We start from the raw sequence: 26,554 nt of genomic DNA on the forward strand, positions 1-26,554 counted from the left end.
AAAAAATGGTTGCGCCATCAAAATGGGATGTGTTGTTTTCTATCTCGAATGTCCTTAAATTTGGGTTGGAACTTTTTAAAATGAATCAGAAGAGGGCGGTTAACGACACAAAAATGTGACATGATTCCCTATTTGGGTAGATGCTTTTCTTTAAAATTAACTTTATTTTTTATTCTAGTGAAGTGTGGCATAAAGAATTTTAAAATATCACCTACCATTTTATATGAATTTGTCATCTTGGGAATTTACACGTTTAAAATACGGATAATTATGCTTAACTCCTTACTTCAGTTACGCAGATTCTAGTCAAATTCATACAAATAAACTTAATATTTATATAATTTCTTAATTGGGAATTTAAAAAAAGAAGAAAAGAAAATGCAATTACAGGTTAGGATTGAAGAAATTCGTAATTCGAATTATGTTATTGTCCATTTAAAATAATAGCCTACATTTTAAAGAAAAACATAATCGTATACAGTAGGCTAATGCCTTCTACAATCCGGAATAATTTTGGAACGAAAAGACAAATTACGTTTGTAAACACTTATTTTATGCAATTACATATAATTTGATATAAAAAATGATTACAGAGAACCCACACATTCTTTTCTCTTAACTGCTGGAAAGTAAAATATGCAGATTAAACCGGATAATGTTTAAAAACGGCGATATATCCGACTTATTCATTGCCAAGGAATAAATAATGAATCTTATCCATCAAAATTACTCGAGATGATATTTTCCTCTAACGAAAAAAAGAAAAAAAACAAAAGAAAATTTCTTAGGAACCTTCAAACATTTGGATAAAAGCCAAATGATTCACGTACAAGAGACGTTGAGTAACCTTCAATTTTTCTTTCGAGCGATAAAATCGGATGTATCATTTTATAAAACAATATATTTCCTCGAGGAACTCGAGATTTCCAGCATAATTAGCATGAAAGTTTTTATGCGGTCGAAGTAGATAGTAAGACACCGAAACGGTTTGCACGCGTGCGGAATATGTTTGGTGTGACTCGAGATACGCCCTTAGTGATGTCACCCCAATGCTTTTATTTTTCTCGGATTTTACGCCTTCGTGGAATATTTCGTAAATATCAAGCCTACCAGTCTTAATGAAAAATGATGGGAGGATATCTTATGAAGATGGGATAAAAAGTTTTATAAAAAAAAAACTAACTGAACTCGAAAAATTAGAAAACATTTCCGATGATTCTTATGATGTTTTATCCTGTATTTTTCATTTTTGATCATTCTAACTTACAACAAAACCTTCCCTCTTGCGATTTGCTGGAGAAAATTCTATGAACCACCGTAAATAGAAATCCGATTTCTCATATGATCAATGTTATAAATTGAGGTTTTATTCTAGAAATCCTATATATAAAACTATTAGTAGTATAGCTACACGTTTCTTATCATTTGTAATTTATATATAATACCATAACAATATGTACAATAAAAAAATTTAATTAACCATTTCATAAATGACGATAAAAATATATACCCGTAAAGCAAGGAATCTACTGTATAAAATCATATAAAAGGTGGGGGGAAAATGAATTAAACACTGATAACGTCAGTGTTAAAAGTGCAGGATTATAGTACTTTTCCCTGTAATAATTTTGTATCTTAACTCGGACGTACGTATTAAATTATTCTTATTACATTTTTTTGTTATATATGCATAAACGAAAGCCTTTTATATAATAAAATAACCTGTAACTTAAATATATGTTTAAAAAAAAAAACATAATAATAGATCCGCTTGAAGAGACATTTATCTATAAAGTATTATTAGAACACTTATTTCAACTTTATATTTAAAAAGAGGTGGAATTCTAATTTATTATATATGTAAATCATTTAAAAATTGTAATTACTACAAAAGAAACATTAGATATAAAAATTTAAACATGAACTTGTATTTAAAATTAAAAAATAAGATAATTTACGATCTAGAGTGTTTAAAAATATAATAAACATGAAGTAGATTAATCCCGAGAGAAGAAATTTCTTTAAAATTTAACAATTATAATTGTTTTTTTTTTCTTTAATTATTATTTTTCGGCCGACAAACACTTCTTCCTATCAACAAATTGTATACTGTAATTAATGCGAAATTCGACCCAATATAATAAAATATAATAGCCTAAGAATGCATTTACAAACGATCGAAAAAAAATACATGTTAACAAGCTTCGTGTTTTAAAAAACTCGATATTAATTTATTCTAACCCGAATTCTTTTATAATATAATTTTCATTTCAAGCTTTTTTTATACAAAAAAATTGGAACCATTACTTTATTATGATAAGAGTATAATAATATCTATTTTAGGTTTTATCGTTTTCACAATATCTGAATGACGTTAACAATTTTTAATGGCAGTTGATGTTAATTATAAGGACGTCAATTTTACATCCTTCGATATTAGTATGCAAATATATTAAGACATCGAGAAAGATTTCGAAAATATTCTGTACAATGTGATTATATTTTAAGCCATTCAGTATATAATATTGATATATAATACTGTTATGTCTTAGCCGGTTAATTAATTCTCCCAGTTTCATGATATAAATTATAAATTATGAATTGTTTTCTAGCATTCAAAACGGAGTGTCCTGGCAATATTATTTTACAAAACTAATTTTAAACTCCATTAAAAACGTCAAATGTTTAGAAATATTCCATCTCCCCCCCCCCTTCTTTCGGCATCACACAGTTACAAAGCATTTTACTTCTAGAAAGAAACAGCTTGTCTTTATTGAAACTAAAAAACTACATTTTAATAAAAATGAAAGCTTATTATTATTCAACACAAGATTTTTCTTTTCTTTTTTTTTGAAAAGTGAAGTTAATTTAAATACAGTACTTGAATATTGTGCATTGTTTGTTCTCTTTGAGTGATTTTGAAAATGTTATTCTGGAATTTTTCTGTTGTATAACGTATAAAAGAATAAAAATTGGCAATTAAAACATCCGAATAAATAACAGATTAAAAGGAAGAATATAAAAATTAATTCGGAGAAGTTTGCGATGGATTTACATCATTGACAAATTTGAGGTTTCCATAGCAATTTTTAACATCGGTTACGGTTTAAAATCAAGAATTTCATTTCAATTATTTTAAAAAAAATTATTTTATATTATTATTATATTCCCAAGCGAAATGAATAAAATATAAAATGGTTTAAAATAGCATTTCTGACAGAGATAACTTCGCTTTTGCATTACAGAAACAATGAAAATCTAAGAATCATTTAAGTACACTTTTAATTTCGGTAAAACGAATTAAAACAACCTATAAATGATTGATCATCAATAATAAAATAATTAATATCTTAGGTTAATATACCTAATCGCTAATGACTTTTGTGAATGACAATCTGTTAACCTGGGGGTCGATAAATTAACAAGAATCGAAATTGATTGACAAACTATCCAAAAATTTCTCAACCAGAATGCATTTCGACTTTTCTATAGCCAAATTAACAGATTTTAGGTATCAAAGTGCAGGAAATTAAAATATTTTGGAAAAATTTTAATCGATGTTACATTATCAAGAGTGTTGCAGATTATTCGCTCAAAATTCACGATAAAGTATTTTTTAAATCTCAAAATGTTTTAAAATTTTAAAATGCTGATTGATCTGGCACTATATTATATTAGGGACTGTTTGATCCCCGGAGTTTTACAATGTTCTCCTCAGTGTTACATTTTATAGTAATTCTTCACATAAACAATTAATTAACGTTAGTTTTAAAAGTGACCTGCAACTGTCAGTAAAAGTAAACCTTTGTATTAACTGTCAAAACATTAAAACAAAATTTTTAAAAAATTAAACAATTTTATGTGATTTTAAAACATATTCTTACAATACAGTAAGTAAGACTTATTACATGAATAAAATTAAAATTAATTCATTATATGTGATTGTGCAAGGTTCAGGTTTCGATGATATCAGATAAGAAAAGCAGTTATGCACATATGAAAGACACAAAAATTTTATAAAAGACGGATTTGTACATCTAATGGTGTCCTCTATTACTAAAAATGTTTCAATAGAAAAATGGATTCTGCTATATTCGTAATAAAGGTTGTAGCATTACTTCTTGCCACCTGTAGATGGCTACACTTGGTCAACCATATTCTGCAAACGAAATCAACAAGGCAGCTAAGCAGACAAATTCTCTGACTTTTCCCGAACAGTAATGAAAATCCCTGGCTTTCCAGATGCGTAGGAACCCTATATATAACTCATTATAGTAACATTTGTGTAAAATTTCCATAAAATATAAACTACAATAAATAATAAAAAATAATTGTTTTTGCAGTTTAGTTATCAGAAAAAACAACAAATGGTAACATATCATTAATTAATATTCTAAAATTTTAGCGGAAATTCTGCTGATTTCGTAGTAACAATATAGGATGTACAGAACACATAAGAACATGTAACATTATTTATACTATGTGATGATGTAACATGCTAAAAATACTACTATAAATTGCAGAAACTTAGCAATTTATTAAATGTGTTTTTTCCTTCTAGCTACATTGCTGTATTTTTCTGCTATTAGGCATAATTGAGAAGCGTTTCATTTTATCTGTTTATACAGCAGTATATAATGTTTATCGGTATAAAATAAACTGATATATAAATGTAATTTATCTAATTAGTTCTTTTAAAATTTGTTATTTCGCTATAATGATAATCGACTTTTTCTTTCTGATACTTATTTGCATAGATACATTTTTAATCATTTTTAAACCAGTAAAAAAATATTCTCAGTTTGGTATTAACTTCTATTAAATTAAATTTAAATTTCTATCAAGTCTTCATATTTGTTTTTTAACTTTTCAATGTATTCAAAACTCAATAATTTTTATATTTGAGAAAATAATATAACATGCTAAGAAAGTTTGAACGTGATTTTAAATTGTTAACAACAATGGAGTTAAATTGAAGAGGAGGCATTGAAAGCTACAACTGCCCCCAGGAGATTACTTGTTATAGGTAATTTATTTTATAAAATACTAGTAAATTATGCTATCTATAATAGAATGTAATTTATTTTCTTATTTTTATTCTAAGGACAAATACTAAAGAATAATGTTTGTTTTTATGGTCAATCAATAAATTTTAAGTTTTTTTATGACCGAATTTTAACTGTTTTTCGAGTCGTCTCCTTGGAAATTTTCTAAATTCGCCTCTAGACATCAATTAACAATATCAGAAGCGGAATACTTATTGATAATTCTCTCATAATGAAACCATATTTTCTTTTTTCACTATTTTTTAAGACATTTTTTCTATACTAATCTGATATATTTTCAGGAGTAAGTCCAACAGCTTATTTAAAGGAACCTTAGTTAAAAAAAAAAGAAAGAAAAATTACAAGTTTATGAAATGTTTAACCAATATAATAGTTTTTTAATTTAAAAACCTTTTTTGAACAAAAGTAAAATTTATATTAGCAAAACAATTAAAAGAATTCAACTTGCATAACACTTTCATAGATCTACGACAAAGCCAAGTCAGTATCATCGTGACACCATCGCATTATTATAACATTGATGCAATGTATTTAATCAAAATATCAGTGAATATACCAGAAATTAAATGAAATAATTAAAAATAACAAATAATAGAAGACTCGTCATTAAAGAGACATCAAATAATAATTAATATGACGCAAGTAGTAATTAATACACGAATTTTCTCCGGATTTATTTTATTTACACTTATTATCAGTTTGATCAAATGAATAGATAAGCTAAAAATCACATAAGGTCAAAAACTCCGCGGCATTACGATGCTGAATATTCAGATATTTTGTCATAAATTCTTTATTTCGTGTGCTTATTGACGACTGAATGACCTTAAATTAAAAAAGAATTAAATAGAACTTAATGGATTTTTAATTTCAATGAGCAGTTATTTGTGACATCGTCACAATGCCAGCTGCAATTTTTAATCCTATTTGTATATTAAACTTTGCGTCTATAATTTTTTAAAAACAAAAATCAAAAATAGTATATTGGCTAATAACACGTAATGCCAACTGTAAACGTTTTTTATCAAAGACCAAGACCATAAAATCAACTTTTTTTTAATAAACCTATACATCACTCTTCAGGCTTTTATAATAGAATACATTTACAATCATTAAAACCATACGTACGGATTCATAAGACATTCTCGTTTTTCTCCCCACGTCTACAGCACTTATTACTAAAGACAAAGTTTAATATAGAAAAAAACTGTTCCATAAGTACATTAATTTTAGAAATCGACCAATTTTTATAATTTATTTAATTTAAAATATATGCTCTCCATCTCAAATTAGTACACTACTGTAATGTCTTGTCCCTGTACATCATGCTTTTCCTTTAACAATAGAGTCGTGCCGGTCATCCATTAACAGCTTTCAGGGAAAATTTTTTAATTGAAATAATACGACTCCCTGTTTGCATTGGAAGTTCTTATATAGTTAATCGGGGCATCCTGCCCCTAAGGATTCCACATCTGGTCTTTCATCTATCTAACTCCGTTCTTAAGATTAAGGAAAGACAGACAGACGGACAGCGAACGGACAGTGGGAATTTATAGGTCTACATTTTTTTTTCAAATTGCAGTCCAATATATTATTAATTACCGTATGTATTAACTTGAATTGTTTCCTTGTATTTTTATTCGTTTATATATTTAATTAATACTTTTGTCTCTACTTTTTTGTTTACGTCACAATCATTTATTACTTGAAATAATCTAAATCCTCTATAATCATTCAACTGTTGAAATTTGTAATTTAACATCTACTGTAGAAATTGTGTTGTTTTAATTCATACACAAATATGCGCTATGAAATCAAACCTTTCTTAGTTTAAAAAGGAGTTCATAGTCAAATGATTATATATATTTTCCTCAATTAACATAAATGTAATCTAATCTCATAATATTACAATAACATGACATACAATACTTGATATAAACTGTACGCAAAGTAATTATAGTTAAAACTTAGTTCACACAGACTTCGCTATCGAAAGTAGAATGCGAAAACCGATTTAGTTTCGCTTAACGAATTCGCTTCTAACCTTCCGTTTCCGAAACAAGAATAGCCAATCATATGCAAATAGAGGCAATTGTTATCAGAATAAGATGGCAGCTGATAAGCGCGTTTATTTATTGTATACGGTGACTCAAAAAAGTCTGCGTACAGTAATTAAAAATATTTTAAATGTCCCACAAGACCTTGATACTATACGTTACTTCCTTTTTTTTGTGCGTTTAATAAATTTCTTGATATGTTGTTTATGAATGTATAAACTTTTTTAAAACAATGGGCATTGTATGGTTACATGATAAAACAGAAAACAAACCTTCTTACAAAATGCGTGCCAAAAAAGTGCGTACAAGTAGATTCTTTCTCAAACTCTCACCCTAAAATACCTCGGAAGTGATATATTTTATATATTATATATTTGGCTATGATGGAAGAGAATATGTGTGGCAAAAGCCCAAGACAGAATTTCAAGCTAAGAATACAAGTGTCACTGTTAAATATAGAGAATAGTAATGTGATGTGGAAGATGTGTGGAAGCTGGTGAAGTTGGAATTAAAATTTATCGATAGCACAATGAACAGATATTATTATTTAAATATATTTTTTTTTTAAATTTAAAAGTAGCGCATAGAAATTGGGATTAGAGAATAATTTCATATTCCATTAAGACAATAGTTTGTGCACTGTCAAGCATTAGTGCCTTAGTTGGAAATTACTCGTACGTGAAAGAGTTCTTCCCAATATCATCGAAAAAATTACATGTGAGATTATTGTATTACGGATGTCTTAATATTTCCTATAGTTTAATTCCTATATGAAAACTGTTGTATGTAGTAAATCTTAGTAAACCTCTAATTGTAGGCCTAAATATTTATTAAGTCAAGAAAACATCTTAATTCCTAGTAAACCCTAAGCTCAGAATTTTTCGTGAAAATTGAAGGGACGGAAGAACATCGTAATTATTCTAAATCATTGTTGAAAATAATAATAATAAAAAAGTACATAAGTACATTCATTGAAAAAAGTTATGCACCAAGTTAGAAGTGTACGTTTACTACAAAACTCAACATAAAGTTATGTCTCAGACATGTACAGTACGTAAATGATTACAACTGTGGTGCGACTGTACGCCAGATAATACCACCTGACTACTGACTACTTTCAATTTTCTATCATATGTCCTATGAAAAAACTCTCAGAGGCTCACTATGTTCAAAATTTTTAGTATAGGCTACATACTATTCGGAGATATTCGAATGTCAAGCATGCATTACGATGCAGTCAAAAACAATTAAGCACAGCTGACGGTGTTTCAAAAAAGTCGCTCCATCGGTCTGTCATCTGGCAACGGGGAACCAGAGAACTTATTCAAACAACTTCAAGTGGTTTTTCGACTCTCCCGGACACGTTGGACTCCATCCCTCATCACACTCCTATTAAAACTAATATCCGCAGGATAGAGTAAAAAAAGAAAAAAGAAATGATAAATATCTTGGCCGGACAGAAACGCAAACAGAAAAAGTTCACAGGACAAAAGATGAAAGACAAATCGCACGCAAAGAAAATCTTATGCTGACAAAAGCCCATGTACACAAAACGTCTTGGACATTTACAACTTTTCTTTTATATGTTACCGTTAAAGCTCGAAAGTCGTTAATGTGTACATTACCTAGCTAATCTGCAGATTAACTAGGGTGATCTGTTAAAGTTGTGAAAATTGTTCCATTCCTCAAATTACCTAGATAATGTGCAGAGTATCTAGGTAATCCGCACATTACCTACTAGACACTCGGTAAAGTGAAAATAAGATCTTTGTCACAAATAAATGTACCACAAATAGGTGTGCTTGTCGCAAAAACCAATTGCTATGAAATTCAGTGTCATCAATCTTCAGACTGCACTAATAAGTAAGCACAATTGGATAATGTTACCTACGGTGAGTAAAATGGCGGCTCGTCTCTGATTCCAGCAAACAGAAGAAAGGAAACAGTGGGGACGCACGTTCAAACCTAACCTAACCTATTCTAATAATTTGGTTGGTAATAATTATGGTAATTAGAATAGGTTAGGTTAGGTTAGAACGTGCGTCCCCACTGTTTCCTTTCTTATGTTTGCTGGAATCAGAGACGAGCCGCCATTTTACTCACCAAAGGTAACATTAACTGCACAATTATATCATGCGATCACCAGAAAAAGTATAATAACTTTATTATTTTTTGTCTCCGGTCCAAAAGTTGGGTATCGTTGAAGTCGTCTCGGTCCCCTCAGTTCAGATAGATACTCAAAGTCCCGAAATTCCATAGTTGGTTATCTATATAATAATTTCCCTAATTGTATTAATATTTTAAACCGTTTGATTTTTTGTATGTTTTTTAATTGGTTGATGATTGATTCTATCAACTAATTTGTTGATTGTTTGATTGTATTAACTTGATTCTTTAGATATCGAAAATTAAATAAAGAACATTATGCTAATTTAAGCGTACAGAAACGTTGCTGTTGTTCCAGCAAAAACCTTATTTTCACTTTACCGAGTGCCTAGTAGGTAATTTGCTAGTAGGTAATTTGCACATTACCTAGGTAATTTGAAAAATAGAACAATTTTAGCAACTTTAACGGATCACCCTAGTTAATCTGCAGATTAGCTAGGTAATGTACACATTAACAACTTTCGAGCTTTAGCGGTACACATATATATAAAACTCATCTCTATCCTTGAAAATGAAGCTTTTGCCATTTTGTAATAATGGTATGAAAAGTTTTAAAATAAAAGACGAATGTAAAATACAAAACTTTATCAAACTAAAGATGGATTCGAATATAAAGATTATTTACATGCAATACATAAATTCATTGAATAGTCGAAAATAAATAATACAAATTTCTATATGAACTTTTTGCTGTAAGGTCCAACGTTCGAAGCTACAAATAATTTCGTATTACTGTATTCGATTTTCTTATTGTCGATCGTGAGAGATTTTCCCGGAAGTTTGTTCGTTTTGTCTCTCTCTTTTAAGATATTTCGGAAGAATTTCGATTAAAAAAATTTTCAGTAATATAAATAAATTATTTTTGATTTATAAGAAATCAAAATAAAATAACTTACAATGTCAAAATAAAACGCCTTTTTATTTTTAAATTTAAATTTTTATTTAAAATCTAAGATTATTTGCAATTAATATGCCCTAAATTGATTTATCAGTTTATAAATAAAATTTGGTTGGTTATAGTCCTATATTCGTTTAAATGCAATAATAAATGAAGTTTAAGAGTTTACCGGTTTCTTTTAATATCGTTTTTGTATCTTTTAAAATGCCATTTTATGGCATTATTATAAAGACGACAGAATAGAATAAACTATGTTCAAACTACATTTAAATCAGGCTCATATTTGTTGATTTTCTCCATTCAATAAATAATTATAGAATAACTCGGGATAGGTGCTCTGTTCGATCCGTAATCTCGATGGCAAGATTTCTTAACATAAATATTTACATATCTAAATTAATTTTTTATTCCCAAAAATGATGCTTTTATGTACTGGTGTAACTAGGACGTCCGCAAAAAATCTTCCAGGGGAGACATAACTTGAAAATAAATAGTTAATTAGATAAAAATTTATTGATGTATTTAATTTTTGTGGTTTCTCGCGAATAGATTATACAATACCGTATTATGGTAAAGTGTCCCCTTCGAAAGTATAAACTTCGACACGCATAAACGTTTTTAAAAATAAATACGCTTACCATATGGCATGCGCAGTGCCGTTACTAGGCAAGTGCAACAGGTGCACCCGCGCAGGACCCACTTGAAAGGGGGCTCAAAATGCATGTTTTTGTTTTATTATTTTCCCAAACCTAATTAAGTAAGGGCCCAAATGCAAATTCTGGCTCTGAACGTCCGACGTACACGTTTTTACGTTTAAAACTTCGGCTTCAACCTCGCTATTAATTGATTAATTAATAACGCGAAACGTTAGGACATTCCAGACCAAATTATTCTCCATAATGAGATCGGTCGGCACCGATGAAGGATAAACTATGCATTTTGTTCATACATAATTCATTTGACAGATACAAGCTAATCTATTAAACTTACGGTAAACTCTGAGTAAAGTCTCATCACTTATGCTGTTTTATCTAAAAATCTTAGTGCTCTTTGAAACAGGATGATAAATATAATACAATTAGTTTGTTTATTTTTACTATTTTCAATTACTTTGTAAGATAATTCGTACCTAAATAATTCATTAGTAGTTTTTTTTAATTAAAAATTTAAATTTTTATTTAAAATCTAAGATTATTTGCAATTAATATGCCCTAAATTGATTTATCAGTTTATAAATAAAATTTGGTTGGTTATAGTCCTATATTCGTTTAAATGCAATAATAAATGAAGTTTAAGAGTTTACCGGTTTCTTTTAATATCGTTTTTGTATCTTTTAAAATGCCATTTTATGGCATTATTATAAAGACGACAGAATAGAATAAACTATGTTCAAACTACATTTAAATCAGGCTCATATTTGTTGATTTTCTCCATTCAATAAATAATTATAGAATAACTCGGGATAGGTGCTCTGTTCGATCCGTAATCTCGATGGCAAGATTTCTTAACATAAATATTTACATATCTAAATTAATTTTTTATTCCCAAAAATGATGCTTTTATGTACTGGTGTAACTAGGACGTCCGCAAAAAATCTTCCAGGGGAGACATAACTTGAAAATAAATAGTTAATTAGATAAAAATTTATTGATGTATTTAATTTTTGTGGTTTCTCGCGAATAGATTATACAATACCGTATTATGGTAAAGTGTCCCCTTCGAAAGTATAAACTTCGACACGCATAAACGTTTTTAAAAATAAATACGCTTACCATATGGCATGCGCAGTGCCGTTACTAGGCAAGTGCAACAGGTGCACCCGCGCAGGACCCACTTGAAAGGGGGCTCAAAATGCATGTTTTTGTTTTATTATTTTCCCAAACCTAATTAAGTAAGGGCCCAAATGCAAATTCTGGCTCTGAACGTCCGACGTACACGTTTTTACGTTTAAAACTTCGGCTTCAACCTATTAATTGATTAATTAATAACGCGAAACGTTATGACATTCCAGACCAAATTATTCTCCATAATGAGATCGGTCGGCACCGATGAAGGATAAACTATGCATTTTGTTCATACATAATTCATTTGACAGATACAAGCTAATCTATTAAACTTACGGTAAACTCTGAGTAAAGTCTCATCACTTATGCTGTTTTATCTAAAAATCTTAGTGCTCTTTGAAACAGGATGATAAATATAATACAATTAGTTTGTTTATTTTTACTATTTTCAATTACTTTGTAAGATAATTCGTACCTAAATAATTCATTAGTAGTTTTTTTTAATTAAAAATTTAAATTGTAAATAACTTAAAATTAATTTCTTGTGAAACAATACAGTAAAATGAATAATTTTTGTGATAAATTGCCGTAATTATTTAGAAATATTTAAAAAATGCAATAATTATATTTTAAAATTCGTCGATAAAACTGTAGAAAGGAAAATATAAGCAATATTGAGGAGGCAAAACTAAATAGCGATCTAAAATTTCAAACTTTCGTTCTATATTGTATGTTCACTATTTCTATAATTTCATACAATTTTACATTTAATTAAATGTAAAAAAATTATTTTTAAAAATTCCGCTGATTCAAAGCAATCCTCTACGGACAAATCGGCAACAGAAATGAAAACCAAAATCCCTACTGAAATTGCTTACGAAAATTACAACGGCTCAAACGTGGTAGACATTTAATTGATTAGATAGATCTAGTAAACAATGAATTTATTTTCACTTCTCGTTTCTCAAACTCATGGCTCCACAAATCTCTCTCCATCGAGAGCCAAACACGAGAAAAGATTCTTTTATAACCATTCATTCCATAAGGACAATAGCAATATAACAGGAAGAGTTACGAAGCTACCGGAAATACAAAAAATAAATAAATAAAAACGTACCGACACCGACGAAGGACAGCCACTTTCTTCATTCCAGTTTCATTCATTTAAAATTACTTTTCGTTATTTTAAAGCCTTCTGACTTATTCAAATAGCAGAAAACTTCATTAATTTTTTCTAAATTTTATTTTTATAAACTCATTAAAATTTAGTAGTAAATTCGCGTAAAGATTTATTATATTTTTAGAAGTGTTATCATCTTAAATTCAGTTTTTTTCATTAATTCTCAAATATTTAAGAATTAAAAGACGCATATAAATCTGATTATTTTTGAAGTTGCTGATAGAAATATTTTTGGGGAAATTCAGGACCCGACTCATCATCTAAATTTCAAAAATTCTGGGTCAAATTTTCAAAATTTTAAATTATATATAATAGTAATATATAAATACAAATTAAATATATACGTGATATGTATGTATTTCACTTATAATCTCGTATGTTTATAATTTTTTTAGAAAAAAAAAAACATTCAATTTCTAAACGAAAATAAAAATATGAAAACAAAACTTCTATACATACAATATATATATGCAAATTTTGAAATATTTCAGTAAATATGACAATTCAGAATAGTTCAAAACTAATTTACATATGCAAATTAGTTGTGAAGCAGGATCTGACATCAGTCATCGCGTAAAAGTTCCCACGGTTTGGCATACTACAGACGTCGACGGTCGGCTTATGTTAATTTGGCGTATGTCTGCACACTAATCTCCAGAAACACAAGTTATTAAAGTAAAATTAAGAAAACAAAAGCTGAAATATACTAAAATTCAGCAAATATATAATTATGTATTTTAAAAAATTAGAGTAATACTATTATCGCTATTATTATTTGATCAAGCAAATTCTTGAAAGTTTCAAATCCTTATTTTTAATTAATAACGAAGAATTGCTTTCATTTTGTCCTATAAACATTAGTGATTTGCTATTTATTATTATTATTAAAATAATACGAAAAGCGTTTATTATACTAGTTTCTTCGCACATGTCATTGCGTATAAATAAAAATAAGAACAATTGTTTTCCATAATTATCATAATCTTTCCCAGAATTACATAAAAGAATGTGTCTTATCTTAATATTTATAACGAACAACAAAATAATGAAAGTAGAATTGAAAAGGAAAACAATCGCCAAATCTTTCATGCCTGTAACAGGTTTAATTCTTATATTACTTTTTTACACATACAGATGTTAAGTTCCGCAAAAATTCTATTTCTATTGTCGCATTTTCGTTTTTGAATATTGTTCAGTTTCAATACCCAAAACCAAAACAGCCATAAGCAAAGTTGTTAAAAATATATAAAAATCGTGTAAAATACTCGTTACAGAACAGAACAAAATTGAAAGAACGCAATAATGAGCAAAGGCATAATATACTCTTAACAAATACTAGTGGAAGTAACCTGGACATTTAAATAAAACACACAAAAGATATAAAATAACGAACTGAAACGTTTATTTTCAAACTCAAATAAGTTTTAGAACTTTTTAATTAATTATATTAATAAATAAAACAGAAACATCTCTTAATCATTTAAATAATTACAGTAGAGCATCGATTATCCGACCCCCGATTCACCGTCACATCGGTTAACCGACCGCATTCTAGTCGGCAAATTCAAATGTCCGCTAGTGATGTGACGCTACAATATTTGGCTATGTCTTGGCTACTTTAATATTATTTTTACATGCTTTAGCTGGCAACACTGGCTCGACCATGAAAGGGAGCCAGTATTTAAACGAGGCTTAATTTTCTAATTTTTAACCCCTAAATTGGGCCAGTTACCTTTAAAAGACCCCCCGAAAGTCATCGCCCAGTGTTGCGTTGCCGTAACGAATAAAACAAATAGGGCTATGGAAAAGTTTGCGAGTAGCCGCGGACATACTTATTAACAATAGCCTAAGTGTTTTTAGCTTTGCAAACGGCTAAAAACTCTTGTATAGATGTATCTATCATCAGGCTTATGGGAGAGAACGTTTTGAAAAAGAAAATGATAAGCGTGCCATCCGAATTACAAAATACAGTATTATCGCGACTACATTAAAGAAAAGTTTCATTTAATCCTAGTCAAGTTATGGAAAACTAGCAGACCCCGCCACGCCTTGTTGTGGCTCAAAATGTATCTATTATAAATGTATAACACTTCCTCCCTAGGAGAAAATTTTTCGAAAAATTTCTTCTTAGTGTACATTCTCTTGACGTACCCTATTAAAACGATAATCAAAAATGCAAAAACCCGCATCTAAAATAGTATAATAGAAGCCAAGTTTTTCACAGTAAGCCTTAATCCTGTCCCTCTCCCCCGCGGGGGAATGTCGAAAAATCCCTTCTTACTGTACATTCTGTTGACGTACCCTATTAAAACGCAATCAAAAACGCAAAAACCCGCATCTAAAATAGTATAATAGAAGCCAAGTTTTTCACAGTAAGCCTTAATCCTGTCCCTCTCCCCCCAATGGGGTAATTTCGACATGTATTCGACAGCCTATGTCCACCCTGAGGTTCCATTCTAAATATTGGTGAAAGAATTTTTGAAATCGGATGAGTAGTTTTGGAGATTACCTGCTGCATACAAACTAACATACAAACATTATCTTTATTATATTAGTATAGATATAGATGAATTACATCGAATCATTTCTTCATTTTCCATTGGTCTAAATCAGAGATGGAAGAGACGTAATCGAAATATCGAACATTTTTCAACAAAAAAATCATTTATGGCTCAATGATCAGATAATTATCGAAAATGTCGATTTACCACAAACTAGAGTAAGCTGTGCAATACCACAAAAACAAATAATGAGATATCCCAAAAAAGATTTCACGAAAACTGGAACGAGAACAAAAATGAGAAAAAGTTCAAATCATTGATGATCCAAACTTGAATGAAATTACTTATGCTGCTGAGGTAAAATTATGATTATCTTGAAAAAGACGCAGTTAACATAGTGAAAAGTTTTGTGCAATTTCCAAAACGAGCAATAAGATTGAAAAAAGCATATAATCGGCCATCGTTCAGCACGATATATATTCTCCCGAGGAAGCTCTGGCTTTAAATACCTCCATAAAATTAACTAAATCGCAATATATAATGTTACGACAAAGTACTGTAGAAAAAAGGTGTTAATTTTGTATTTATCTATCAGATGCTGCTACTACTATTACAGAAGATAAAACTGATATCAAATTTCAAGCTTTAGTGAACCTAACGACAGAACGTCTTTTTTTCACTCTAGCAGATGTATAAAATAATTTTTTTTCTACAAGATAAATATAATTTGAAGAATATTACCAACGTTTACAACGTTAAGTGGGGTTTGGAAAGCAGTGGAGGACAGAGTCGATACAAACAAAGAGCTTCGGAAGAAAATTTCGAAGACTAATATAATTACTACATCTTTAGTGCATATACAAACTTTTGCTTACGACAAAAATGAGAAAAAGGTAATTTTATTGCAAAATCCTAGACCAAGTTCTACCAGATATTGTAAACCAATTCGTTTTCGCTTCGTAAAAGTAACAGACGAGGAAAGTCTGTATGAATTTATTCGCATCAAAAACCAGATTTGAGATACAAATTAATGAAATTATATAGAAGAATTTTACTTTAAAAGTAAATCAAGAGTTTATCGAAACCTAGTCGATACTAAGGTCTGTAATGCTTTAACATCAAATAAATCAACTCAAAAGTGTTATATACGTAGTGCCACATCCAACCAAATAAATGATTAATGCATTAAATCATCTATAACTATTAGATCTCAGTTTTCAATATTCTCAGGTATAACACGTTTAATATTTCTCTCTTCTATAAACCACGGCTGGAAAACTGAATAACACCACGTGATTCTATTTAATGGTTTCTCGTAAATATTCAGAAGAAAACATATCTCGCCGTTTCTTGGTGTTCTTCATTCACGAGTTCTTGGCGTTCTTCTTTCGTCAGATCCGTTTCAGGTTCTATTATGAGCTTTTCAATGTTCTTTATTTCTCAGATGTGATTTTTGTTACTCCTTTAGCTGCTTGAGTTTTCTCGATTATAATGTATCTTTCTTAGATAAGATTGAATTGCGGCCTACTGTAGACCTGTTCGAGCCATACTTCCCAGCAACATCAGACATCTGCCCACTCTATCTTTGCTATTATACTCTCACATTTCGAAAATAAAAACAGATGCAAAACTTAACGAGTGCCCGCACGACAGTCTCGCGAATACTGTACTATAAAAGAATTGTTTCTGTCAGAAAAATAAAAGGCATTACAGGGCAGAGTTTCAAAGTTCGGAGGAATACTATCCGATTAGTATATACCGGGTTGAGCATCGATGTCGACGTCTCCCGCGCTCCGAAAAGTTTCGAATTGTTGCCTGAAGACAAGGGAAGACCAATCGGTATTCATTATTTCACGTCGCTTCTTCTTGTGTTTGTGCTGTGAGGTGTCCGTTGTCCGAACATGAAAATCTTTCGCGAAAGTGTTCGTTAACCGATTACCCACTATATTAGAAATCGCGTAATTATGCCAGGCTGTATCAAATATACCTATGCAATACTACTAACATGCTTATGTGGATTAATGTTTTTGTAATTATCTAATTAATGTTTGCCACGAATGCTACTGGTCATTTTATACCCTTTTTTTTCGACGGCCGGATAGCCGAGCGGTCAAGGCTGAGGAATTTTCGACCCTCGGACGGGTCGAAAATTCCTCAGGAATATTTCAAAAGGTATTCCGTTCGGATATGTCGAGCTCTATCTCCATCACCACCCTGCAGCCCCATTGTGGACTTACCCATAATGGGCTTGCTAAAAGAGGCCGTCTTAGTGCTCACAGGGCTAGAGCTAAAGGATTTTTTAAATCTGTTATATTGGTCGCTTGGTGTGATAAACCCTTACACAAGATAACTTTTGTACTTATATAAATCAAATACTATAATATGAGTTAGAAGTACGAAATAATCATAATCTTTGTTGTTATTTTTTGCCCGAGCAGTCTGGGCAAAAGATATCTCATCTGCTTGTTTTAATATACAGTATTATAATAATAATCGCAGATATTGTAAATTAAACTTAAGTAATATTTCATGATTGTGTGAAAATTCACACAATTTGTTTAAATTTGTCTAAATAAATCTTGTCTGTAGCTAATCTTAAATTCGCTTAAGCAATTTCTAAATTCAGAAGCATCTCTTATATTCATAAAAATGTTTTAATCTCTGTCATCTAAAAAAAAATAATTATAAGAACAGTTCATCCTATAATTTTAACACCAAATGATAGTTTAAAATGTATTGGTTTCAAATTACAAGTTAAAAGCATCAATTAAATTGCTGTAATACGTATAACAAATACAGTCCATTTTCTGGAGAAATATCTTTTCCAACTTCACCCTTTCTTCCCTCTACCAAAATCTTTCTGTATTGATTTAGTATTGATAACTTTATCTCTTCAATCATTATCAAAATCTTTATTTCATTTAGAAAATTTTCTATTATTTTTCTGAAGAACCAAATACTTTCAAATGGTAAAAATAATTTACACATCATAACATTTAATGAAAAATTCTCTATATTTATTCACCAAAATGAATATTTATCATATACAGTCGACCCCCGTATAAGATTATTGATTATTCTGTTTTATATGAATTCCATGTTGTACGAGTCACTTAGATTTTACAAATACGTGTACCGGGCTGTGAACGGCTCACGTTTTGTAAAATTTAAGTGACTTGTACAACATGGAATTCATATAAAACGGAATAATCAATGATCTTATACGGGGGTCGACNATAAGGGTGCGGGAGATATGGGCTTGAAAGTGGTTGAAAATGGCTTTCTATTTCGAATGTTTTGTTCGAATTTGTTCGAATTTAATTCGAACATAAAATTCGAATATTGGTTCGATTATAGAACGATCGTAAACGTTCCAGAAACGTTGAAAATAGTTCGTTTGACTGGACGTGAACAGGAGACGTTCAGAAATAGAATCGGGACCAGGAAGTGTTAATATAAAGCAGCATGCAAGATTTACAGGCTGTTTTTTGCGCTTTTGCGGGAAATCGAACATATTTTTATGCTCATGTAAAAGTTCTCTGGAAACGTCTGGAAACGGGAGACCTAATTCTTGCATTTTGTGAAAACGGGTAAGATTGGCTATAATGTAATTATCTTAATCTTCACCCACAAATAAAAACCCAGCGAAGCGGGTCCTTGCAGCTAGTAACTAAATAAAAATAAAACAAAATCATGTTAAGCTAAATAACCATATTTAAGAGCATTAATTTTACAAATATAAAATATATACATATAAATTTTAAATTAGTATATTGATAGTTACGTCAGTTGGTGCTATATCTGGCAACCTATTATGGTGTTATGGTGGACAACTCAATATAAAAAGAATCTAAAATAATATTTAAATATTAACACAGTCAAACCCCAAGGGTCCAAACTACTCTTCCGTAGTAGACAGGTTTCCGCTATATACAGGTTACCCTTGATTAAATCGATTAATAAATTGCTCAATGTGTACCGCGTATATCGAAATGGCGTTAATCAAATACGGTGGAACCCCGGTACTCAACCCAGCAATCATCACAGGCTAAAACAAATTTTCGGTTATTAGAGAGGTTGGGCAGTCGTATTCAGCCCAAAACGTGAACGGCGGACGGTCGAGCGCCGCCATCTGGCAATTCTAGACGGTCGATAATGGCGTTCGCTGCGTCTAGCATGGCGAGTAGATCGGTTTAAACTTCATTTTTTGTGTTCGGGGTTAAAATTATGACCTATTTTATTAAAATAATGATTATTTAAGCATTTGTGAATGACATTGTAAAGAAACAGACGATTTTAATCCAGAAATTATTATGCAATTTTGTAGCAAGTGATGCGAAGTACCTATAGAATTTACGGTTAATGTTACCTATGGTGCCAAAATGGCCGCGCTTCCGACAGTCGCCGAGTGCCAAACGTCACTAGTTATTGATTCATTGATTAGTTCTTGAAAAAAATAAATAAAAAAAAAGGAAACGCCTACTAAAAATGTAGTCAATCTAACGGAAACGAACCGAACCTAACCGAAGCGCGGCCATTTTGGCACCACGGGTAACATTAATCGAATTTACATATATTTGCCTTCGTAATAGCTTAAGTTAGGTTTGTTCTTTCACGGCATCATCTATCATCAACAGCGTAATACGTTTGTAAATTTTCTAAAAATTAATTATCCGAATTTACTTAGTGACAAGCCACTACTTCCCTCGACAAAAGGATGAGGTAGTCCGATCGTACGGTAGGAGACACCACGCTAATTAAAAATAATTAATAGAGACCAAACGCCATTGTCAAACTTCTAGGCTTACAGGAAGATGGCACTGAACGTCCGACGTACACGTTTTCGCATTAAAAACGTCGGCCGCAACCTCTCTATTAAGTGTTATTAAACATCCTATAAATACTTTAAAATAGTTTAATTTGTTTATTTACCTTTCGCTGGTAACCCTCGATGTTAAATGTATCCGCCATTTTTCCAACAAATTTCCTGAGTCAATGCGCGACGTTCACTGAGTCACGTGACGTGATGTTGTGAATGTGTATTGCAACGATTTTTTCTTGGAGTTAAAACGTAAACCGTGTACTCCTGCTTGGCGTGTACAAGTAACGTTTGTACTTGGGCCGCAACCTCTCTAACAAATATTTTTATTTTAACTTTAAATTTTTTCAATCATCTGAAAAAGTTCTGAGATAAAAATGAGTAACCAGTTTAAAAATAAAAAAGCCTGACAGCTGCCTACCTTCGTCAGACAAAATTATACTCGATTCAGTTCGTTTTCTTCATAAGTAGAAAAAAAACAAAAACTTCGCGCGGAAATAATCATCAGCATGTTTTACAACCATTTCAAGTGGATGTGATGTTTCAACATGTCTGTGACACACTAAGATTTGTTGCAAATTTACGAGTTGTTATCCTCAATCTTTAACAATTTCTTCCCGCAATTTCTCAACTTTTGTGGGCCCTTACGTTTTGTATCCTTTAATTCAAAATTTCCCGAATGAAACTTTCAAAACCATATTTGACACATTTCGGAGTTTAGAAGTAAAAAATACCCATACAAAGTACGAGTATTTTTTACTGTTTGTATAGCGTGATATCCTTTACGAAACTTAAAATAGCATGCGTAATATATCCAACGTGCATTTCATATGCAGACATTTCGACTTAATTTGTATTGAAACGAAATGTGATGTAAAAAAAGTTTAAACTTCAAAACAAAGAATACAATATAATATGTGGAATAATGTGTTAAATTTCACAACTTATAATTACATCACTTATTTATGTTAATTATTAATTAATTAAGCAAAAACAGCTGTTAACAAAAATACGCAGAAACTTTCGTTGAAATCCCAATAAAATTACTGTAATACTGTAGTCATATTTTCCTATTCTGTATTGCATGTGTATTTTTTTATTTATACATTCTAGGCTTGTAGACTTCTTGTTAAATCGGATAGATACCAATTTTTCTGTTATAAGGCCTGATTTTCCTTTGTTTCCGCGTTAGACCGGTTCCGCTATATACAGGATAATTTACATTAATTTTTGTAAAAAATTCAAGGGACTGAAGAAATTTTCCATTAATGACAGGCTTTCGCTATACACAGGTTCCGTTATAGACAGGTTTGACTGTATTAATGATGCTATTAACACTTCTTTTATCAGAATAATAAATCATCAGTTAGACCATATAAATTTTTTAAAAATTTTAATGTTTGAAAGTATTTTTTAACAAACATATGTGATATAAACACATTAACTTGAAAAACATTTTTAAATGCAATTTTTATGAATTAAATTTTATTTTCAAGATACAATAAATGACATTTAACTTTTAAATTTAAAATATGGAGATCAAATACCTGTCATTTTAAACTGACAGTACAAATATTTTAAAATTAAATTTTTAAAATTTATTATTATATATTAAAAAATAAATTATTATTGGACTTACACGAAAAAATTCAATTCACAATACAAATAAAAAATTATGTTTTAATACACTTTTAACAAAACCCCAAACTTAGTATCCAACTCTTTAAATATAAATTTTAAATTCTCATAATATAAAAAGACAAAAGTCAAATTACTTAATTAAATGACTAAAATAAGAGAACTATATAACAAAAATGAATTAAGAAATTTTATATAAACACAAGTGCTATTATACATATTTCATTGGATAATACATTCACATTTTTTTGATAATTCTTACTGTGTAAAATCTATGTGAGACAAATCATTACAATTTATATCTTGAGCTGTTGCATTTGGTGAGGCACATATGGCACTAATGTCATTTTGCATTTGAAGAGTTTTGTTTTTTTCACCTGAAGGAGTGCTTGTAACTTGAAATAAAGTTTTTGGTTTTGTATTGATTTTACTAAGAGCTTTAGGTGTCTGACATAAAATATTTCTTTGTAAACAAATTCGTGGGGTTAAATTTGACAGTTCTAGTACTTTTTTATCTATCCTTTCCAAAGATATTACTGGATTTTTAATACATAATTCTGAATAAAATCTCTTTTGTAATATATTGGATTTCTCATTTTGATGAGGAATTATTGTTGTTGCATTTTTTCGTTTAGCTACTTCTTCAACTAATTTTTTTGCTATTCTAACAGAATTTAAAATAGATGCAGAACTATTTCTTCTATTCATTACTTCATTTACAGGTGTTTTATCTGGATAATCCTGTTGTGTGCCTGAATTTTTTCGTGGTGTTTTTACAGTTCCTAATTCTTTTTGAGGAACTTTTTCTTTTATTGATTTTTCTCCTTTGTTCTTGTCTTCTTGTTGCACATTAGTAACTTCTTGCATTTCTTCTTCCTGATTTTGTTCAAATCTACGAAGATCAAATTCTATTTCTTTGGCTAATTGCTTATCTGCTGCCATAATCTCTTTAAGTTCATTTTTATAATCTTTCAGTAATTCTCTCATAAACAACATGAGATCTTTCAGTAAAGGAGATTTAACTTTTTCAAATATATGCTTTAATGCTATTACAATAGGGACAATATTTTCAATAACATTCTTCTTTACCATATGTGAAATAATTGTCTTTTGTGCAGTAGCTACAATAGCTGCAGCTACATCACCATCTTCCACTTCATCCTGGACAGATGATGTGAGTGTTGTTAATTTGATTTCATCACAACATAAAATTGAAAGTGCATCCTGAAGAAGACCTGCACTCTCCTGATTTAAAGGAATTGTTTCTGGTACAGCACTTAAAATATCTTGACATAATTTCAAATTCAGTTTAAATCTCTCTTCATCCTTCATATTTTCTAACATAAATTTATATAATATCATTCTGTTGCATTTATTTTTAGGACCATTCAATGCAAATAACTCTACTTCTTCCTTCCTCTGTGTGAATTTGTTGTAAGAAGAATGAGAAGTATAGCAATTATAAAAAAATATAGATTCTACAAAATGTTGAAAAAACATATGAGGATGTCTTTGTAATAACAAATGGCCCAAACTGTATCTGACGAAATTCTGAATTTCATTGTTTTCGTCTATTAAAGTAATTAGCATACGAAAAAATAAAGTACCTTTCCATTTTATATAATCTTCTTGTAAAAGCTGGGTTAAAAGAATCAAAGTTTGCTTTCGTACAAAGGGTGAAGAATCCTTCAGACATGCTGTTATTGAAGATATATAAGGATCAACAAGTAATGTATATCTGACACTAAGATCTGCCATAATGATGACAATATTATTTCTGATAATAGGATCAGAAGAAGAAACTAATTCTTTTGCAAGAGCTGCAATTGACTTTTTTGCAAAATTTTCATTCTGCAAGCACAGCTTACCAAGAGCAATGAAGGCATGTGCTCGTACCTTAGATGTAATTTTGTTTCCATTATATTGAGATGGAACTATAGTATTAGATTGAGAATTTGCTTGGCTTTTTTGGTTAGAATCTGAAATAATGAAATATTTTGATTGTAATAAAGAACTGTGTTATAATATCAGATAATTAATTATGATAAAAATTTTGATAAATGAAAAAGTTCATTAAAAGTTTTCATTAAAACAAAACAATTCTATTTCTTTTTGTTTTAAATTAATTATTATATAAATATCTAATCATACAAAAAATCTATCAAAGGAAGTATTATATTATCTAAAATAATCAATGAGTAACAACATATATAGTCAAAATTAAATATAAATAAGTAAAATAAAAACTGCAAACTCAATGAAAAATAAATACAGCATCTGGCAGAAGAATGGAAAATTATAAATAGACAGTTATTAACTTTTGATATTTTAAAATAAATATTCATGTACAAGATTTCTTTGAATGTGGTATATGAAGATTGTTCAGAAACTATTGAAATTCCTAAGGCAAAAAATTTGTCATGTAATCAACATGTTTGAGAATATGCTTCACTGCTTTATGTATGGCATATTTTAAAGATGTGAAGAGTGTCTGAAATCTTGGAAATGAAAATATGTTTAAGAATATTCAAAAGTTGGTAGCAGTCTATTTATAAGTGTCCATTTTTCTACTGGACCTTAGGGGCCATCCGTAAATTATGTAAGATATTTTGGGATGGGTGGGGGTCAAGGATTTCTTATGATTTCTTACTCAGGGGTACGGGGTAATAGATCTCGTCTTATGTAATATTCTTATTTTTTATTTTTTGATCTCATTGAGTGGTGGCGTTTTGAATTTGGCTTCAATTTGGCGGTTTCTATTAAGAACACTCATTGTCTCGTGTGATGTGATAGAGTAATAACACTAGCAGATTCACGCTCTACACATTTTTTGTCATGGGAGAAAGGCCATGTGGTGGTTTCTCTCTCTCTCTCTCTCTTTTTTTAATTAGAATAAGTGCACCACTACTACGGGTGTATAACACTAAGAATACATAAACCAAAATACATGATACAAAGTAAACATAAAATTAGTATTTGGCTTTTAGTGAAAACTAAAATGTAAAACTAGAAATTATAAATTATAAATAGTCTTTTCTTCCATATTTTTTAAGCATAATTGTAAAAAGCATCAAACAGTGATTTCTGAACAAGCTTATCGAGTAGACATGGCTACCTGAAACCAAGTGTAAAGATTTCTAATTTCAAAATAAGTCTGTCTTGATCGTAAATTAGACAATGATAGATCATATGGTCGATGGTGTCTAGGTTTTTTGTAGAGCAAAAGCAAGAAGCAGTTTCTGCCCGGTTATACATCACCAGGTAGCTTCTAAAATTACCATGCTCAGTAAGTAGTTGAGCAGTAGCAAACATTAAATCTCTGAGTAGTGATGAGAACCTACATTCAACACTAAGAAAATAAAGTCTTGTTATTCTATCAGTTTTACTGCTCAACTACTTTTACTGATTCCACTTTTGCACAGCATTGTCATGAACATAATTTTTAAGGCTGCTACATGAGAGAGGGATGTGAGTGTAGTCCAAATTAGTGTCCTTTGCAGCTGACTTAGCCTCAAAGTCGGCTTTTTCATTTCCTAGTATGGCAGTATGGCCAGGAACAAATATAAAAGTTATCTTATTTACAAGATTTTTAATATGGTGCTGGATATATGCAATTTTATTGCTATTGCAATTGGGATTTAATAAAGCTTTTAGGACAGACTGAGAATTGCTGTAAATGTTGATAGACAATGTTTTGTTTGATAGTGAAGTGGCCCACTGAATAGCCTGGTAGTCAGCATCTTCTTCAGCTTGATAGATGGAGGTATGTGGGAGGTATCTGTACCTTCTAACATATTTTTGGCAAAATATGTTAGTTTGGAGGAAGATACAGATATACTTGAGCCGATTCAAGAAGGGAGCTTTTGGACCCATCTGTGTAGATATTAATGTCTGCATGATTAACCATGGAGGAAGCAGACGACACCAAATAACCTTGTTTATAGGATGATGATCAGCGATAGTACAGTAATTGCAATATGGTAACATATGAACAGCCGTAGATAGGAGTAGAGACCATTGTTGAGCCTTGACGTTTGTAGTTCTGATGTAGTACCTTTTCTACAATACATAGTGGCAAAGGAAGCAGCTCTGTTAGTATCAGAGAGGCATTAGTAAAAACAGTTCTGCAGTACTTTGAAATTCTGATGGCAAGCTGACTTTGAAGAGAGAGTAATTTACTTGCTACTGAATTTTTACTAGTTACATGACCACAGCCAGAGACTGCATAAAGTAGCATTGGTTGTATTGCCCCATTATATAGAGTTTTACAAGCTTTATGATTTAGTCCCCAGGAGCACCTAGCACATTTTAGCAGCATGTAGTTTATTTTCGTGGCCTTAGCCAAGATGTAATCAATATGGCAACAGAATGTGGTTTCTCTCTATTCTCTCTTGTTTTATTTTGTATGATGTTTCTGTTCACACGTGCACTAGCTAGTCAATCTG

General features: G+C 30.3%; 1 protein-coding gene across 1 annotated transcript in view; it reads right to left on the reverse strand.

The window, feature by feature from the left end:
* Window positions 1–21,985: 21,985 nt before the first annotated feature.
* Window positions 21,986–26,554, reverse strand: part of LOC111628900 (condensin-2 complex subunit D3-like) — a 34,227-nt gene continuing 29,658 nt past the window's right edge. The window contains exon 6 of the mRNA XM_023372757.1: window positions 21,986–24,088. Coding sequence (XP_023228525.1) covers window positions 22,368–24,088 — 1,721 coding nt within the window. The 3' untranslated portion in view covers window positions 21,986–22,367. The remainder of the gene's footprint in view (window positions 24,089–26,554) is intronic.

The sequence above is a fragment of the Centruroides sculpturatus genome, unplaced genomic scaffold (assembly GCF_000671375.1).
Source record: "Centruroides sculpturatus isolate CEXI.00-Female unplaced genomic scaffold, Cexi_2.0 scaffold423, whole genome shotgun sequence".
Classification (NCBI taxonomy): domain Eukaryota; kingdom Metazoa; phylum Arthropoda; class Arachnida; order Scorpiones; family Buthidae; genus Centruroides; species Centruroides sculpturatus.